Genomic DNA, 20,411 nt, shown 5'->3' on the forward strand with positions numbered 1-20,411 from the left:
TTGACGGGACAGTAGTGGAGAAGGTAGAAAGTTAAGTTCCTCGGCGTACACATCACGGACAAACTGAAATGGTCCACCCACACAGACAGGAGGCTGAAGAAATTTGTCTTGTCACCAAAAACACTCACAAACTTTTACAGATGCACAATCGAGAGCATCCTGTCGGGCTGTATCACCGCCTGGTACGGCAGCTGCTCCTCCCATAACCGGAAGGCTCTCCAGAGGGTAGTGAGGTCTGCACAACGCATCACCGGGGGCAAACTACCTGCCCTCCAGGACACCTACACCACCCGATGTCACAGGAAGGCCAAAAAGATCATCAAGGACAACAACCACCCGAGCCACTGCCTGTTCACCTCGCATTATCATCCAGAAGGCGAGGTCAGTACAGGTGCATCAAAGCTGGGACCGAGAGACTGAAAAACAGCGTCCATCTCAAGGCCATCAGACTGTTAAACAGCCATCACTAACATTGAGTGGCTGCTGCCAACATACTGACTCAACTCAAGCCACTTTAATAATGGGAAAATTGATGTAATCAATTTATCACTTGCCACTTTATATTATTTATATTAGATAATGTTTACATAACCTACATTATTCATCTCATATGTATATACTGTACGCTATACCATCTACTGCATCTTGCCATCTTGATGTATTAATGTATCACTAGCCACCTTAAACAATGCCGCTTTATGTTTTCATACCCTACAATACTCATATCATATGTATATACTCTACTCCATACCATCTACTACATCTTGCCTATGCCGTTCGGCCATCACTCATTTATATATTTTTATGTACATATTCGTATTCATTCCTTACACTTGTGTGTACAAGGTAGTTGTTGTGGAATTGGTAGACTACTTGTTAGATATTACTGCACGGTCGGAACTAGAAGCACAAGCATTTCGCTACACTTGCATTAACACCTACTAATCATGTGAATGTGACAAATACATTGGATTTGAAGATTGTAAATGGCGAGAACAAAATATGATTGACGAGAAAGAATGTATCAAATAGTGTGAAAAAAATGTGTGTGTAGGTAAGTAAAGAAATAAAACGACAGTAAAAAGATATTTGAAAATAACAGTAGCAAAAGTAACGGTGGTAGGATGACATGCGATTTTATTGGTGAGCGAATGTTATATTTAGGTTTTATAAATTGCATGTCATCCTTACCAAGCAATCTATCTTATCAATCATGTTTTGTTCTCTCCAACGTGTGTGTGTGTGTGTGTGTGTGTGTGTGTGTGTGTGTGTGTGTGTGTGTGTGTGTGTGGTGTGTGTGTGTGTGTGTGTGTGTGTCTCTATCAGTACCAGTCAAAAGTTTGGAGCACACCTACTCATTCAAGGGTTTTTCTTTATTTTTACTACTTTCTACATTGTAGAATAATAGTGAATACATCAAAACTATGGAATCATGTAGTCACCAAAAAAGTGTTTAACAAATCAAAATATATTTGAGATTCTTCAAAGTAGCCACCCTTTGCCTTGATGACAGCTTTGCACAGTCTTGGCATTCTCTCAACCAGCTTTACCTGGAATGCTTTTCCAAGAGTCTTGAAGGAGTTCCTACATATGCTTAGCAATTGTTGGCTGCTTTTCCTTCACTCTGTGATCAGACTCATTCCAAACCATCTCAATTGGGTTGAGGTTGTCGTGGAAATATTTGGTCAATCATATTTCACAAATACTGGAGCCTCTGAGTTCAAATATACTTTTTATTATTTCATAATAAAAGCCGAGCTGCGTCATGAATACAACTGCCTTCCAATCTTGGTACAAACTGCTTATACATTTGTCCTCCTTACGTCATACTCATAGTAACTCCTCTTAATGGCTCATCACCTCTTGCATTTAGCCACCGTTATCTTATTGCCTTCATATTAGGACATGCAACCTGTAGAGTCACAGAAATAGTTTCATGCATGTAGGACCATAGCAACAGACCTTGGCACTCTACAGGATTAACCAATACATGACAACCTGCTGACTCCACTGAAAGGTGAACCACTGTTCTGGAGAAAACCCAAGAGGTGTAACCATAGTTGGCCATAAGTTACAAGAATAACCAAGTGCATGTCTAATGGTGTCCAATGACCTAGAGCACAGAGTGCAGTAGTTTTGCTGGCTCCTTCTGAAATAAATAATTGCCACATATGTACTGAAAAATTCACAATAAGGTCGGGTGGTTGTAGAGGCCAGGTCATCTGATGCAGCACTCAGTCACTCTCCTTCTTGGTCAAATAGCCCTTACACAGCCTGGAGGTGTGTTTTGGGTCATTGTCCTGTTGAAAAAGGAATGATAGTCCCACTAAGCGGAAACCAGATGGGATGGTGTATCACTGCAGAATGCTGTGGTAGCCATGCTGGTTAAGTGTGCCTTGAATTCTAAATAAATCACGGCAGTGTCACCAGCAAAGCACCCCCACACCATCACACCTCCATACTTCACAGTGGGAACCACACATGGTCATCCGTTCACATACTCTGCATCTAATCGGACCAAAGGACAGATTTCCACCAGTCTAATGTCCATTGCTCATGTTTCTTGGCCCAAGTAATTTTCTTTTTCTTATTGGTGTCCTTTAGCAGTGGTTTCTTTGCAGCAATTTGACCATAGAGGCCTGATACACGCAGTGTCTCCTCTGAACAGTTGATGTTGAGATGTCTGTTACTTGAACTCTGTGAAGCAATTATTTGGGCTGCGTGGGTCTTCCTTTCCTGTGGAGGTCCTCATGAGAGCCAGTTTCATCATAGCGCTTGATGGTTTTTGCGACCGCACTTGAAGAAACTTTCAAAGTTTCCAAAAAGTTCTTGATTTTTTTTCCAGATTGACTGACCTTCATGTCTTAAAGTAATGGACTGTCCTATTCTCTTTGCTTATTTGAGCTGTTCTTGCCATAATATGGACTTGGTCTTTTACCAAATAGAGCAATCTTCTGTATACCACCCCTCCCTTCTCACCACAACTGATTGGCTCAAATGCATTAATTTCTGAAATTTCTTTCCTTAACTTTTAACAAGGCACACCTGTTAATTGAAATGCATTCCAGGTGACTACCTCATGAAGCTGGTTGAGAGAATGACAAGGCAAAGTGTGGCTACTTTGAAGAATCTGAAATGTAAAATATATTTAGATTTAACTTTTTTTTTGGTTACGACATTCTGTGTTATTTCATAGTTTTGATGTCTTCACTATTATTCTACAATGTAGACAATAGTCAAAATAAAAGAAAAACCATTGAATGAATAGGTGTGTAAACTTTTGACTGGTACTGTGTGTATCCATCACTCTGTGCGCTCTCTCCCTTATCCCTGTGCTCTCTGTACCTCTGTTTGTACTGAGGGCAGGTGCAACAGAAGCTAAGTGATCTACAGATTGAGGAGCGAATGGTCACGGCCCAGCTCAGCTGGAAGAATTCCCTAGAGGAGGATCCAGTGCTGGTGAACGGCTCAGCAGAGGAGCAGCAACAGGAAGACCAGCCTGAGGAGCTGAGAGTGGAGCCTCCAGCCAGCCAGCCACAGATGGAGCCTGCTGAACTGATGGAAGAAGTAGACGAGGATCGCCCTAAGACCCCAGAGGAACCAGAGCCCAAGTCTGATGCCTTCGAAGACCTCTATAACAGCCTATCTTCCACTGTCTGGCCAGTACCACAGGACAACCTTGTGAAGGCAATATATTGTACTCTGAAATATCTGGGTCATTTATTATTTGTTCTTAAGTCTGAGTGCTAGTTGTGTGTGTTGTTATGCCATCATGGGGTCTGAAGTTGCTGTTTTTCCTTCTCTTTTCTCAGGAGCACATTAGTCCCATTGCTTTCACCCTTCAGGAGCACAGCAGTCCTACTGCTGAAGTTGATACAGAGGTCAAAGATGTAGAAAAAGAAGATGAGGAGTCGTCGTTTAAAGCTAGCACTCCCAAGGTACAATATGGTCGCATCATCTTTAGCCATGGGATTCCCCCCTGGACTCCAGATCTGGGTTCAGGTCATTTATTTAAATATTTTCTATGTATGAGTATTTTTAAATAATGTGGCCCTATTCAGCTACTTCTATGAGAAGTATTTAAAAACATTTTCCTGTAAATTACCTACTCTTTGATAGTATTGGCATTATTTCAAATACCAAACTGACCTAGTTCAAATGCATGGGAGTATTTTATTATTTTGTAAATATATTCCAAATGCATTTCCAAAAACAATTTTTAAATATTCAACTACTTGTCTTTAAAGAGGAAATACTTCGCTTTCAGAAAGTATTTATACCCCTTGACTTTTTCAAAAGTTTGTTAGGTTACAGCCTTATTCTAAAATTGATTTGAATTGTTTTTTTCCCTCATCAATCTACACACAATACCCCATAATGGGAAAGCAAAAACAGGATTTTAGAGATGTTTGCTAATTAATAAAAAATGTACTTAAATATCACATTTACATAAGTACTCAGTACTATGTTGAAGCACCTTTGACAGCGATTACAGCCTCAAGTCGTCTTGGGTATGACGCTACAAGCTTGGCACACCTGATCCTTTCAAGCTCTGTCATGTTGGATGGGGAGTGTTGCTGCACAGCAATTTTCAGGTGTCTCCAGAGAGCAAGTTGGGAAAGCATTCCAGGTGATCTTCTGTATACCACCCCTACCTTGTCACAACACAACTGATTGGCTCAAATGCATTAAGAAGGAAAGAAATTCCACAAATTAACTTTTAACCAGGCACACCTGTTAATTGAAATGTATTCCAGGTGACTGCCTCATGAAGCTGGTAGAGAGAATGCCAAGTGTGCCAAGCTGTCATCAAAATATATTTGGATTTAACACTTTTTTGGTTACTACATGATTCTGTATGTTATTTTATAGTTTTGATGTCTTTGCTATTCTACAATGTAGAAAATAGTAAAAAATACAATTTTAATAACCTGAATGAGTAGGTGTGTCCAAACTTTTTACTGGTACTGTAGATCTCCCCAAATACTGAATTCCAAATGTAATAGAATATAATTGAAATACTCTAAATATTATTTGAACCCAGGTCTGCTGGACTCATGTTTGACCACTGGACTTTGCTGTATTTCCTTAGCAGGTGGAATCTCCAGAGCCAGAACCGAGACCAGAGTCAACTGAGCCTCCCCATGCTACCCTGCCTGTGCTGCCTCCACAGACCACTTCCCATCCACTCCCTGATCTGGACTTCTTCCAGTCAGACCCCTTCACTGACCGTGAGTTACCACTCCACCTCTCAGATAGTACAATAAACTAACAGGAGCAATTTCAAACTTGACAAACCTACTGTACGTATGAATGTTCAGTGCATTTGGAAAGTATTCAGACCCCTTGACAATGTCCACATTTTGTTACGTTACAGCCTAATTCTAAAATTGTTTAAATAAAATGTTTCCCTCATCAATCTACACACAATACCCCATAATGAAAAAGCAAAGACAGGTTTTTAGAAATGTTTGCTTATTTATTAAAAATAATAACCAGAAATACCTTATTGACATAAGCATTCAGACCCTTTGCTATGAGATTCAAAATTGAGCTCTGGTGCATCCTGTTTCCATTGATCATCCTTGATGTTTCTACAACTTGATTGTAGTCCACCTGTGGTAAATTCAATTGATTGGACATGATTTGGAAAGGCACACACCTGTCTAAATATGGTCCCACAGTTGACAGTGCATGTCAAAGCAAAAACCAAGCCATGAGGTCGAAGGAATTCTCCGTAGAGCTCCATGACAGGATTGTGTTGAGGCACAGATCTGGGGAAGGATACCACAAAATGTCTGCAGCATTGAAGGTTCCAAGAACATCATTCTTAAATGGAAGAAGTTTGGAACAACCAACATTTTTCCTAGAGCTGACCACCTGGCAAAAGTGAGCAATCGGTGGGGAAGGGCTTTTGTCAGGGAGGTGACCAAGAACCCGATGGTCACTCTGACAGAGCTCCAGAGTTCCTCTGTGGAGATGGGAGAACCTTCCAGAAGGACAACCATCTCTGCAGCACTCCACCAATCAGGCCTTTATGGTAGAGTGGCCAGACGGATGCCTCTCCTCAGTAGAAGACGCATGACAGCCCGCTTGGAGTTTGCCAAAAGGCACCTAAAGTACTCTGACCATGAGAAACAATAATCTCTGGTCTGATGAAACCAAGATTGAACTCTTTTTGGCCTGAATGCCAAGCGTCACTTCTGGAGGAAACCTGGCACCATCCCTACGGGGAAGCATGGTGGCAGCATCGTGCTGTGGGGGATGTTTTTCAGTGGCAGGGACTGGGAGACTAGTCAGAATCGAGGGAAGATGAACAGAGCAAAGTACCAGAGACCATTGATTAAAACTTTCTCCAGAGCGCTCAGGCCCTCAGACTGGGGAGAAGGTTTACCTTCCAACAGGACAACGACCCTAAGCACATAACCAAGACAACGCAGGAGTGGCTTCGGGACAATTCTCTGAATGTCCTTGAGTGGCCCAGCCAGAGCCTGGACTCGAACCCAATTGAACATCTCTGGAGAGACCTGAAAATAGCTGTGCAGTGACGCTCCCCATCCAACCTGACACCGCTTGAGAGGATCTGCAGAGAAGAATGGGAGAAACTCCCCAAAAACAGGTGTGCTGAGCTGGTAGTGTCATACCCAAGAAGACTCGAGGCTGTTTTCGCTGCCAAAGGTGCTTCAACAAAGTACTGTGTAAAGGGTCTGCAAACTATAAATGTGATATTTCCGTAGAAAAAATATTCATCAAGGCAAAGGGTGGCTACTTTGAAGAATCTCAAATATAAAATATATTTAGATTTTGTTACACTTTTTTGGTTACATGATTCTACAGGTGTTATTCTGTAGTTTTGATGTCTTCACTATTATTATTCTACAAAGTAAAAATAAAGAAAAGCCCTTGAATGAGTAGGTGTCAACTTTTGACTGCGTGTGTATGTGTAGATGGATATATATGCAGTTGAAGTCGGAAGTTTACATACACTTAGGTTGGAGTCATTGAAACACAAATTTCTTGTTAACAAACTATCGTTTTGGCAAGTCGGTTAGGAAATCTACTTTGTGCATGACACAAGTCATTTTTCCAACAATTGTTTGCAGACAGATTATTTCACTTATAATTTACTGTATCACAATTCCAGTGGGTCAAAAGTTTACATACACTAAGTTGACTGTGCTTTTAAACAGCTTGGAAAATTCCAGAAAATGATGTCATGGCTTTAGAAGTTTCTGATAGGCTAATTGACATCATTTGAGTCAATTGGAGGTGTACCTGTGGATGTATTTCAATGCCTACCTTCAAACTCAGTGTCTCTTTGCTTGACATCTTGGGAAAATCAAAATAAATCAGCCAACACCTCAGGAAAAAAAATGTAAGACCTCAAGTCTGGTTCATCCTTGGGAGCAATTTCCAAACGCCTTAAGGTACCACGTTCATCTGTACAAACAATAGTACGCAAGTATAAACACCATGGGACCACGCAGCCGTCATACCGCTCAGGAAGGAGACGCGTTCTGTCTCGTAGAGATGAACGTACTTTAATGCGAAAAGTGCAAATCAATCCCAGAACAACAGCAAAGGACCTTGTGAAGATGCTGGAGGAAACAGGGAGAAAAGTATCTATATCCACAGTAAAAAGAGTCCTAAGGACAACAAAGTCAAGGTATTGGAGTGGCCATCACATAGCCCTGACCTCAATCCTATAGAAAATTTGTGGGCAGAACTGAAAAGGCATGTGTGAGCAAGGAGGCCTACAAACCTGACTCGGTTACACCAGCTCTGTCAGGAGGAATGGGCCAAAATTCACCAATTTGTTGTGGGAAGCTTGTGGAAGGCTTCCTGAATTGTTTGACCCAAGTTAAACAATTTAAAGGCAATGCTACCAAATACTAATTGAGTGTATGTAAACTTCTGACCCACTGGGAATGTGATGAAAGAAATAAAAGCTGAAATAATCATTTTCTCTACTATTGTTCTGACATTTCACATTCTTAAAATAAAGTGGTGATCCTAACTGACCCAAGACAGGGAATTTTAACTAGGATGAAGTGTCAGGAATTGTGAAACTGAGTTGAAATGTATTTGGCTAAGGTGTATGTAAACTTCCGACTTCTACTGGTATACAGTGAGGGGAAAAAAGTATTTGATCCCCTGCTGATTTTGTACGTTTGCCCACTGACAAAGAAATGATCTATAATTTTAATGATAGGTTTATTTGAACAGTGAGAGACAGAATAACAACAAAAGAATCCAGAATAACGCATGTCAAAAATATTATAAATTGATTTGCATTTTAATGAGGGAAATAAGTATTTGACCCCCTCTCAATCAGAAAGATTTCTGGCTCCCAGTGTCTTTTATACAGGTAACAAGCTGAGATTAGGAGCACACTCTTAATGGGAGTGCTTCTAATCTCAGTTTGTTACCTGTATAAAAGACACCTATCCACAAAAGCAATCAATCAATCAGATTCCAAACTCTCCACCATGGCCAAGACCAAAGAGCTCTCCAAGGATGTCAGGGACAAGATTGTAGACCTACACAAGGTTGGAATGGGCTACAAGACCATCGCCAAGCAGCTTGGTGAGAAGGTGACAACAGTTGGTGTGATATTCGCAAATGGAAGAAACACAAAAGAACTGTCAATCTCCCTGGGGCTCCATGCAAGATCTCACCTTGTGGAGTTGCAATGATCATGAGAACAGTGAGGAATCAGCCCAGAACTACACGGGAGGATCTTGTCAATGATCTCAAGGCAGCTGGGACCATAGTCACCAAGAAAACAATTGGTAATACACTACGCCGTGAAGGACTGAAATCCTGCAGCGCCCGCAAGGTCCCCCTGCACAAGAAAGCACACATACATGCCCGTCTGAAGTTTGCCAATGAACATCTGAATGATTCAGAGGACAACTGTTGAAAGTGTTGTGGTCAGATGAGACCAAAATAGAGCTGTTTTGGCATCAACTCAACTCGCCATGTTTGGAGGAGGAGGAATGCTGCCTATGACCCGAAGAACACCATCCCCACCGTCAAACATTGAAGTGGAAACATTATGCTTTGGGGGTGTTTTTCTGCTAAGGGGACAGGACAACTTCACTGCATCAAAGGAACGATGGACGGGGCCATGTACCGTCAAATCTTGGGTGAGAACCTCCTTCCCTCAGCCAGGGCATTGAAAATGGGTCGTGGATGGGTATTCCAGCAGGACAATGACCCAAAACACACGGCCAAGGCAACAAAGGAGTGGCTCAAGAAGAAGCACATTAAGGTCCTGGAGTGGCCTAGCCAGTCTCCAGACCTTAATCCCATAGAAAATCTGTTGAGAGAGCTGAAGGTTCGAGTTGCCAAACGTCAGCCTCGAAACCTTAATGACTTGGAGAAGATCTGCAAAGAGGAGTGGGACAAAATCCCTCCTGAGATGTGTGCAAACCTGGTGGCCAACTACAAGAAACGTCTGACCTCTGTGATTGCCAACAAGGGTTTTGTCACCAAGTACTAAGTCATGTTTTGCAGAGGGGTCAAATACTTATTTCCCTCATTAAAATGCAAGTCAATTTATAACATTTTTGACATGCGTTTTTCTGGATTGTTGTTGTTATTCTGTCTCTCACTGTTCAAATAAACCTACCATTAACATTATAGACTGATCATTTCTTTGTCAGTGGGCAAACGTATAAAATAAGCAGGGGATCAAATACTTTTTCCCCTCACTGTATATAGATATATTTATCCATCCATCCATATCAAGCCTTTTTTGCTTTGTCTTTGGCGTATTGTGTGTTGATAAATGAGGGGGGGGGACTATTTAATCCATTTTAGTCAAGGCTGTAACTTAACAAAATGTAGAATAAGTCAAAGGGTCTGAATACTTTCCGTATGTAACAGACAACAGAATCAGTTGGGACTCATTTTTGTCTTTCCGTCTGTCTGTGCAGAGGATCCATTTAAAGATGATCTGTTTGGAAAGGCAGATGTTTCCGGTGAGTGAGTCTTAACTCAGTATGAGCTAAAATAATGCAGCTTTACATGTGAGCCACCAAATCAGATATTTTTATTTTAGCCTATGTTTTGAATGTGAAAACCTATAACGTAGCTGTTCTTCAACAGATCCATTTGGAGGGGACCCATTCAAGGGTACAGATCCTTTTTCTGCTGACTCCTTCTTCAAGCAGTCTTCGGCTGCCCCCTTCCCTTCTGCTGACCCCTTCAGTGGCAGTGCCAGCCTGGTGGAGCCTGACCTGTTTCCAGCTCCGCTTAACGACGCTGCAGGACTGGACCCCTTCAGCTCCAAAGCCAACAACAAGGCAGCCAGGGACCCCTTCAGCGCCAAGGTCAACAACGTGGATGCGGATCCGTTTGGATCCAAAATGGACTCCCTGGCAGAGGCAGACCCGTTTGGCTCCCAGTGTACTGCAGGCCCGGATCCCTTCAGCTGCTCCCAGCCAGGCTCTGAGCTCCCCACTGTGAGTGGTGCCACAGTGCTGAACTGTCCATATGCCTCAGGGATATTCACTCAGGCAACTACCCAATTTACCCCACCAAAAAAGTCCTTCCTCCTGCACCAGCACATTGTTAATTATGCTCCCAGATAGATTCAGTCTGTGCATGGTAATGAAGAATGACTGTGCACTTCTGTCCTTAATTATTCTAGCTAGGTGTGCGCTGTCTGTAGGGTTTTAGTTTATAACTGACATTGTATGTGTTTCCCAAAAGGATCTCACTGCAGCAACCAATGACCCTTTTGCACCTGGAGGCACTGCTGGAAATACTGGCTCTGACCCAGGTAAGACGGGGATGGAGCCTCCCTCTTGGGAGTGGATGGTAGTGCAAATGGTAGTACCCTGTCTGGCTAAACTGTGTGTGTTGTTGAACAATATTTACACCGTGTGTGTGTGCTTCAGATCCATTTGCTGCTGTGTTTGGCATCGAATCATTTGGAGTGGGATTTGCAGACTTCAGCGCCTTGGCCAAGGTAAAGTCATGATTGGGTTCTCTAGTTGTCCTTGGTGTGTACCATCATGGCTGTGATGTGAGGAGAACTAAGGATCACTAGCTATTAGTGATCCTTAGGGACATTTTTGTGATCCTGCTAACCGCATTAATAATGGGGGGGAATGTGATGAGGTGGTGTTGATGTAAACATGAACACGAGGGAGAGCTGTCGGTCATGCTCTTCTGGATCTCTGGTTGTTTCCAAGTCAAACGGTGCCGACCCCTTCGCCTCATCCAACTCCTCCAACAACAAGAACCTGTTCAAGGAGGACAGCCAGCCTAGCAGCCTTGATGTTCCCCCAGCCTTGCCCCCCAAGACAGGAACGCCCACCAGACCTCCCCCACCACCCCCAGGTCAGTCCTTCTGGGAAGCACATTTTTTTCATGCTGTTTCTAGACTGTTTGTCAGTGCTTTTCTGCTGCCAATTGCAAGTAGCAGAATGGCATTGGTATTGCAAACATGGAGATTTGGTACCTAGTGGGATTTTGTAGTCATTGTTGCACTTTTGCTAGGACTTCTTCCCTGGGCCTCTCATTCCTTACTGACCTGGGCCTCTCATTCCTTACTGACCTGGGCCTCTCATTCCTTACTGACCTGGGCCTCTCATTCCTTACTGACCTGGGCCTCTCATTCCTTACTGACCTGGGCCTCTCATTCCTTACTGACCTGGGCCTCTCATTCCTTACTGACCTGGGCCTCTCATTCCTTACTGACCTGGGCCTCTCATTCCTTACTGACCTGGGCCTCTCATTCCTTACTGACCTGGGCCTCTCATTCCTTACTGACCTGGGCCTCTCATTCCTTACTGACCTGAGTGCTCTTGGGGGGTGGTGTGTGTCAGGGTTTCGGCAAAAAAATTAATGAAAAGCCGATAAATAAAACTGTCAGCCAAAATGATCGGGAGAAAAAATATATATGATTTTATTTCTTCCTGTATATACAGGTGTAATTATAATTGACAGATTTATTTCCCTATTGGACCCACCGCTTTGCCATTTCTCTCTCTTTCATAGCAACTTTATTTTGATGTCCTGAAGTCAAAGGCACAATCCTAGTCATATTAACAACTTATCCTAGTTGTTGTATCTTTTAGATTACCCCTCAAGTTTCTAACATAGATTTCCATCTGTCACATATGGAACATCTCAGGTGCTCTGTTTTAGAATGGTGTTTTCCTGCGAATTGCATTTTGGAAAATGATTAACCTCTCTTGTGGAGGTGGGACACTAGCGTCCCACCCACGGTTCACACTATTCAACAGCCAGTGAAAAATCTGAGCGCCAAATTCAAAACCACAAAATGTCAAAATTCAAAGTTCTCAAACACACGACTATTTTACACCATTTTAAAGATACATGTCTCCTTAATGTAACCACATTGTCCGATTTCAATAAGGCTTTACGGCGAAAGCATAAAGTTAGATTTATGTTAGGACAGTTCCAACACAAGAAAAACCACAGCCATTTTCCTAGCAAGGACAGGCGTCACAAAAACCAGAAAACCAGCAAAAATTATGCACTAACCTTTGACTATCTTCATCAATGACACTCCTAGGACATCATGTTACACAATACATGCATTTTTTTGTTCGATCAAGTTGATATTTATATCCAAAAACAGCATTTTACATTGGCGCGTGATGTTCAGAAAATATTTTGCCTCCAATACTGCCGGTGAATCAGCACAACAATTTACTAAAATACTCATCATAAACGTTGATAAAATATTAAACTGTTATTCAAAGAATTATAGATGAACATCTCCTTTATGCAACCGCTGTGACAGATTTCAAAAAAGCTTCACGGGGAAAGCACACTTTGCAATAATCTGAGTGCTGCGCTCAGAAAAACACATCATGCAATACAGATACCCGCCATTTTGGAGTCATCTAAAATCATAAATAGCATTAGAAATATTCACTTACCTTTGATCTTCATCAGAAGGCACTTCCAGGAATCCCAGGTCCACAATAAATGTTGTTTTGTTCGATAAAGTCCATAATTTATGTCCAAATAGCTCCTTGTTGTTTGCGCGTTCAGTAAGCTACTCCAAGTGTAGGAAGTGCGGCCAAAATGTCACGACGAAAAGTCCAAAAAAGTTATATTTACGTTCGTTCAAACGTGTCAAACGTTGTATAGCATCAATCTTTAGGGCCTTTTTAACTTAAAAAGTTCTAACTTCCAATGTCTTGAAAAACGTTTTGGAACACAGCTACCCGTCACGTGAATGCGTGCCAATGAACTCATGTGCTTTCCTGAGTCAACAACTTCCAACTTCCTTTGTTCGCTCTCTGTTCACCATAGACGCCTCAAACAACTTTCTAAAGACTGTTGACATCTAGTGGAAGCCTTAGGAAGTGCAAAATGAACCCTAAGTCACTGTGTGTTGGATAGGCAATGACTTGAAAGGACTACAAGCACCAGATTTCCCGCTTCCAGGTTAGATTTTTCTCAGGTTTTTGCCTGTCATGTGAGTTCTGTTATACTCACAGACATCATTCAAACAGTTTTAGAAACTTCAGAGTGTTTTCTATCCAAATCTACTAACAATATGCATATTCTAGTTCCTGGGCCCGAGTAGTAGGCCGTTTTAATTTGGGTACGTTTTTCATCCGGCCGTGAAAATACTACCCCCTACCCAAGAGAGGTTAAATAGTTTTATTGGCTGTATCATTGAGATGCATGTTCTGTTAAGATACATTACCATAATCAAAATGTGATTTCTGTCATTCTGAGCACCATGGTTTGACACCCCAATGAGTTATGCATATGGGTCCGGTACATTTTTCAAATGGCAGGTAAATTCAAATCTTCACCGTCACGTTGTCCGGCGCCACATTTTCCTAACGGAAACTCTGGTGTGTTTTTGAATGCAGGTAAGAGAGCCGACATCTCCAGGTCCGAGACGTCGGACTCGTTCCACAGAAGGGGGCTATTTCTGCCCCAGGGCTCAGGAGACCCCCCTTTCTCCCAACCTGCCAAGGATGCTGCCCAAGACCCCTTCGCCCCATCCTCACCCCGCCAGCCCGCACGGGACCCAGACCGATTTGCCAGCTTTGACAAAGTGAGAACCTCCCCAGCCCCCTCTCCTCATGACACCGACTAGGTCGCCCTCCTCTGTTTCCTCGCTCACAAGCCATCCACCAAACAGCAGTCTCAGCCTCCCCTCCGTCCATAGCTAAACTCTCAAACTACCAACCTACCTGAGGAGCATTTATAAGTCCTTAAGGAAATATAGTTGAATTTTATACATTTCATTCTTTTAAAAGCATTCATTTGTTTTTCTAAAGAGATAGATATCTATCTAATGTTTTGTATATTCCTTCTTCCTTATGTATCCCATATTACTTTATTGTCAATTATTTTTCTTTATGTGAAGTTTATTAAATCATTAAGGCACGAGGGGGTGTGGTATAGGGCCTATATACCACGGCTAAGGGCTGTTGTTATGCACAACGCATCATAGTGCCTGGACACAACCCTTAGCTGTGGTATATTGGCCATATACTACAAACTCCCAAGGTGCCTTATTGCTATTATAAACTGGTTACCAACGTACTTAGAGCATGGTATACAGTCTGATATACCATGGCTGTCAGCCAATCAGCATTCAGGGCTAGAACCACCATGTTTATAAATATAATTACAAAAACTGGGTGGATCTAGCCCTGAATGCTGATTGGCTGACACCTGTGGTGTATCAGACCGTATGCCTTGTGTATGACAAAACATTTATTTGTAGTGCTCTAATTACGTTGGTAACCAGTTTAAAATAGCAATAAGGCACCTCGGGGTTTTGTGATATATGGCCAATATACCACACCTCCTTGGACCTTACTGCTTATCTTTAATTACATTTCTGTTTATTTCTAAGTTGAATTGAAGTTCAGACTTGTAATTGATGTTCCCTCAAATAACTTGACTCCTTTAATAGTGTAGCCATAGGTATATATATTAATAAACATATTATAATATATTTAAAATGGGTAACATTTTCACTGAGTGAACTTAGGCACCACTAATGGGACTTCAGGCACACACCAAATCTTCCTCTTCATGACACATAGCCCTCGGGAGCCCCTGGTTGGCTGTGGATGGAAAGGCTAGGCTGCTTGCTTTGGTTCTTGTGATTGAATTTATTTAGCACACCCACAGAAAGGATAAAAGGCTTGACTGAGCTCCTGCTCCCTCTGACTACCTCCACTCTGCATGACCTGCACCCTGCCCTGCACGCACTGTCCCAGTGACCCTCTACTGAGCCCCCTCACTGCCTCCACCATCACCCTCTCACTCTGACTGGAATCACTCCTTCTGCTTCCCACCATTCATCCTGTTATCACCACTCCCGCCACCAATCTGCACTGTGGAAGAAAGATTTCTGCTCTCTCTGGGTCTTTACTCCCATCTCTTCCTCAGTCTAATGAGCTCAATAAAACATCTTAAGAAGTGTACAATCTCCATCTCTGGGCTCCATGTGTATCCATATCCACCAGGTTGATTTAGCACAGAGTGCTACTGTTTGTACATTTTTTTTTACATTACATTTACATTTAAGTCATTTAGCAGACGCTCTTATCCAGAGCGACTTACAAATTGGTGCATTCACCTTATGATATCCAGTGGAACAACCACTTTACAATAGTGCATCTAAATCTTTTAAGGGGGGGGTTAGAAGGATTACTTTATCCTATCCTAGGTATTCCTTGAAGAGGTGGGGTTTCAGGTGTCTCCGGAAGGTGGTGATTGACTCCGCTGTCCTGGCGTCGTGAGGGAGCTTGTTCCACCATTGGGGTGCCAGAGCAGCGAACAGTTTTGACTGGGCTGAATTACATTCTATTATGATGCATAAATTCTGGCGTAATCAAATCCCGGATTGAATTAAGGCTTGAGCTGTAAAAAATAAACTATCGATTTGGTCTGAATTCAAAAACCTAGTTTTACTGGTCTCGTATAAGCATTTCTGGATGTTGGTTAGGTTTACAGTATTTTGATATACTTTGAAGTTACTTTGCCATTTTCCTTCAATCATGTTACATCCATCACCAACCATTTATATCCCATGTGAATAACTGTGTTAGACAAAGCTGGAACATCTTACAGGGACTTTACCATCCAATTCACAGATCTATTCACACAAGTATGTTGTTCATAAGTTTGTTTACTTTTTCTGAGACGTTTACGCCATCTACAGTATATTTGGTCCAGGTTGTAAATCCATTGATATTCACTCCTGCTGTACTGTCAGACTGTACGTCGTGAGTGATTTAATGGGTCACAAGCTGTTGGAAGTCCCACACCTCATAATGAACAATGTGAATCAGTACCTGCTTTCTCTCTCAGTACCAACCACATATCTCTCTTTTACCACATCGCTCTTTTTGGTTTCATTGACATTAACTTTAGTGCTAAGAAATACAGATTGGCAATCTCAGAGCCAATCGTCAGTATATTGCAGTACTATACTGTATTAATTTGTGCTCACATCGGTATAGATGGAACACTGCAGAACCAAAAATGCTTCTCGTGTGTGTGAACTAAACACTATTATAAACTGGGTGGTTTGAGCCCTGAATGCTGATTGGCTGACACCTGTGGTATATCTGACCGTATACCACAGCTATGACTTAACATGTATTTTTACTGCTCAAATTACATTGGTAATCAGTTTATAATAGCAATACGGCAACTTGAGGTTTGTGGTATGTGGCCGATATACCACTGCTAAGGGCTGTATCCAGGCACTTTGCATCGAGGGTAAGAACAGCCTTTAGCCATGGTATATTGGCCATATACCACCCCCCCATCCTTATTGCTTAAATATACCATATTTTGTCATCCCACTGTCTACAATGTGCATGATGTTGCTGTGTGAAATTGACCTGTGAAGACTGTACTCCTCTGTCGCTTGCAGACATGCTTTACAGCCATACAGGGATTTCAGCCACTCAACTGCCCCCCTATCACTGATCTGGAGCTAATACATTTGGAGCTAATACATGTATTTTCATGTTAAACATTATAAGAGGAAATTGCAATCGTTCGCTTTTGGAACATACTAAAAGCTCTATTGAAATGCTTAGAATGGTGCAGCTTACCATAAACAATATATGTCAAGGGGATCAGTATGCTGCTGCAGCTGCTGCAGTGAAATAGCTTAATACAGGACAGTTCACAACTTGCTGTGTCTCTTTTTAAATGGGTGTCAAGATGGGGGAGGTTGAGTGCAGTGGCCACCATCAGGGAGGGGATGTAGAATATGCTGCCTCTGAGGTGTTCTGACGTGTGTGTGTGTGTGTGTGTGTGTGTGTGTGTGTGTGTGTGTGTGTGTGTGTGTGTTTCTATGTGGTGTGAAGCAGCAGTACCATACTGAGGAGGACATGATTGAGTGGGCGAAGAGGGAGAGTGAGCGGGAGGAGAAGGAGCGCTTGGCCAGACAGGCACAACAGGAGCAAGAGGATCTGGAGCTGGCCATTGCCCTGAGCAAGTCAGAGTTTTCCTGAAAGACTCCCGGTCGCCCTGTGTGACCCAGCGCTAACCAAAGGAAGGAGGGAGGGGTGGGAGAACTGAACTAAATGGCCTACTCAGACCTAATGAAGAGATGTTGAGTATTGGCTCCTCCCACCCATTAACCCCTTTAATTGTCTCCTAGCCTCTCATTTTGTTTCACTCATCTGTGGCATTTTCAGTTTGTCTTCAATGGTGTTTGGCTAGGTGGTGGGTATAGAACTGTGATGTTCTCTGTTCGACTTCAATATCCATCCTGGTACAGTAAATAGACATGGAGATTGTGAAGTATATGTATACAGACCTAATTGTTAATAACTAACTGCAAAAGTTATGCCCCTGTTTGCAATGCTCTTGTCTAGAAGCCTGCTCAGACCCAGACCACCAGATACTATTGAGCACTTATGGTAACCATTTCTCCCTGAGATTGAATGCAAGAGTGGCTAACACAACATGCCTTTTTTCCTGTCTTCCCACTTGTTTTTTCTTCTTGAAATTATGAACTTTTTATAATATGATTAACTCTAACAAGATAATAAGAGTCATGTTCCTCTAATTAGTCTGGGTGTAAACCAATGTCAAATTGTAATCCATATTTGATTCATATGGCTATACACCAGGCATGTAAAAAATACAGTGAATTGGATTTCATGTCTGAGCTGAGGTTTTGCTTGTGTAAAAACACATCTTAGAGATGACCTGACGTATGTCCTTACGAGAGTAGCCTTTTTATGTGTATAGTAGTCAAACGGTGCAGAGGGTTGAAAGGGAGAAGAGGAGATCCCGCTTCAGATACACACTGGTGCTTGTCACGACTACTTTGACTACACTTAACTTGATTGAATTTGTGCATATATTTCTGATCACCCTACTTACTATAGGTTGTTCACCTTCCTCTCAACTCTTCCTCTCATCAACGTGCCCTTAAATGTATCTTTATATGCCAAACACCAGGCAGTGAGCAAGACTCACATGCTCATTATCTGTTTGGAAAGTAATAATGATCTTGTAAAAACGGTATAACTCCCAGGTCACTCACTCCGTTAACCTCAGTGTCATCCTCCTAATACTCTATTAATTCTTAAAGGTTTATAGCAGTGTTAAGAGTTGTACATTTGCTAAAAATAAGTAAACCAGTAAAACTATTTTATGTTCAGTTATGTCCAGACCTCTGCATGTAGGATGCTTTTTCTTAGCGTGAAATGTAGTCTACCCCACCAATAGTCAAGAGACAAAACTATTGACCACAAACAATTATTGTGGTTCATGAAGTGACATTTGAACAAATGAGATGTCAAGATTTTGGGAAGTAGGTTGGTTGTACAGGAAGATGTATTGTAAGTGGAAAAATATAGAATTATTATCTAGAAACCGGATACAGGCTGAGTGTAATGCACACAAGAAGAGTAGCTGCTGCCTTGGCAACAGCTAATGGGAATCCCTAATAAATACAAATGCAAATTCTCCCTACTAGAATAGCTGTCTTCTGTAAATTGTCTGATTCTGTCACCAAAATCCACAACGTGACATCCTGTCTCACCTATTTAGGGATCCAATAGTTTAGCCATGTCTTCTGCATCAGGGAGTTATGTACCCTTGTTATAACCAATTGGTATAGTTTATAACTAGGCCCCAATTTTCCTGCTCAGGAAACTCCTGGCCCAAATGGCAAATTCTCCACTGTATATACGCTCAACATTTATAATACCAAGCTTCAGTTGAATATAGCTATCAGCAGGGGGTTCAGTTATAAAGAAAATGGGTGCTGCACATCTTAGTATTCTGAACCATCTTGTTTTTTTGGGGTTTTTTTCACCGAGGTGATCCCACAGTGATTTGACCTCATTTCAAAAACTGCCTGGTAAAAGTATCCTTTGCCTTTTTGTACAAAGGCTGTTCTTCTGTCTGTGAACTTCAGTCACTTGAGGCTTTTACTTAAAAAGCCTTTTTGTGTTGGCGAGGAGAGACAGAATTGGAGTGGGGGGGATAAATGTCACTAAGACATGTTACCATCTTAAAGCATACCATTTTTTATTTTTTTTCTCCAGATTAAATGAGAATAATTGTGTCACTAATCAAGAGGGGTATACTGTGAAAGTACACCGTTGACAAGGGAATGGCGTGGCTCAAGTCATTTGGGCTATTTTGTTTTCTGACCAATGTACCATGGACCCTTTTCCTGCTTTTCATCCATGTTTTTAGGTTCATCAGTAGAGACCATTCTGTAAATGAGCACGGTGGGCAGTTAGGACTTCATAGTGTTGTTCATTCAACAGATGTTTCTGTTTGTAAATACAATGGAGTTGTCAATTCTCCAGAGACAGCTGTGTTCCTTTTATACCATCTGGTATTTAAAGGCTGTCGGATACTATTGATCATGTCATTTGTATAGACTTCTGTATTTTCAAATAAAAAAACCACTTGTTGTTCGAAGCCATCTACCAATAGGCTTTTAAAAACCGGCTTATTTTAGGACTATTTCAGTTATCATTTTTTAACATGTCAGTAATGGTCAGAATATACTAAGTGAAACATTTAATTGAAAACAGAATAATAAATATAAACCTCTCGAACAACACTGGACTTTGTTTTGTGTGGGGATGGGTGTCAATCTAGCTTGGTCTCATAGACTAGATGGTCAACTTAAATCTGTGACACTCTAAACATATGTATGTTATGTTTGGTATGGTTACTCTATGCAAAAACGAAAGGTGGGTGGTTGGTCGGGGTTGATGGCTGGGCGTATAAAGCAAATGTCTAACAACCCAAATGTTGAGTGTTTGAAGCTCATCACGGACAACTAGCATTTGAGCAAATTTGCTACTTTTCAACGACTTGCTACTTTGCAATTACTTAGCATGTTAGCCAACTCTTCCCCGAACTTTAACCCTTTTAGCTAACCCTTTAAC

The 20,411-nt window shown here is 41.8% G+C and overlaps 1 protein-coding gene across 6 annotated transcripts in view; it reads left to right on the plus strand.

Annotated features, from left to right (window-relative positions):
* The window catches only part of LOC106584324 (epidermal growth factor receptor substrate 15), a 41,971-nt gene extending 21,891 nt beyond the window's left edge, over positions 1 to 20,080 (plus strand). For 3 of the 6 annotated variants that reach the window (XM_014169471.3, XM_014169469.3, XM_045706250.2), the window contains exons 16-25: positions 3,367 to 3,687; positions 3,813 to 3,938; positions 5,093 to 5,231; positions 9,942 to 9,986; positions 10,114 to 10,469; positions 10,720 to 10,789; positions 10,908 to 10,978; positions 11,205 to 11,352; positions 13,875 to 14,062; positions 17,352 to 20,080. In XM_014169471.3, the coding sequence (XP_014024946.1) occupies positions 3,367 to 3,687; positions 3,813 to 3,938; positions 5,093 to 5,231; positions 9,942 to 9,986; positions 10,114 to 10,469; positions 10,720 to 10,789; positions 10,908 to 10,978; positions 11,205 to 11,352; positions 13,875 to 14,062; positions 17,352 to 17,498 (1,611 nt within the window). In that variant the 3' untranslated portion in view covers positions 17,499 to 20,080. The remainder of the gene's footprint in view (positions 1 to 3,366; positions 3,688 to 3,812; positions 3,939 to 5,092; positions 5,232 to 9,941; positions 9,987 to 10,113; positions 10,470 to 10,719; positions 10,790 to 10,907; positions 10,979 to 11,204; positions 11,353 to 13,874; positions 14,063 to 17,351) is intronic. The other 3 variants (XM_045706249.2, XM_014169470.3, XM_014169473.3) reach the window with 3 other exon arrangements.
* Positions 20,081 to 20,411: the final 331 nt, after the last annotated feature.

Source organism: Salmo salar, chromosome 23 (genome assembly GCF_965601325.2).
Source record: "Salmo salar chromosome 23, fSalSal1, whole genome shotgun sequence".
In the NCBI taxonomy this organism is placed as follows: Eukaryota; Metazoa; Chordata; class Actinopteri; order Salmoniformes; family Salmonidae; genus Salmo; species Salmo salar.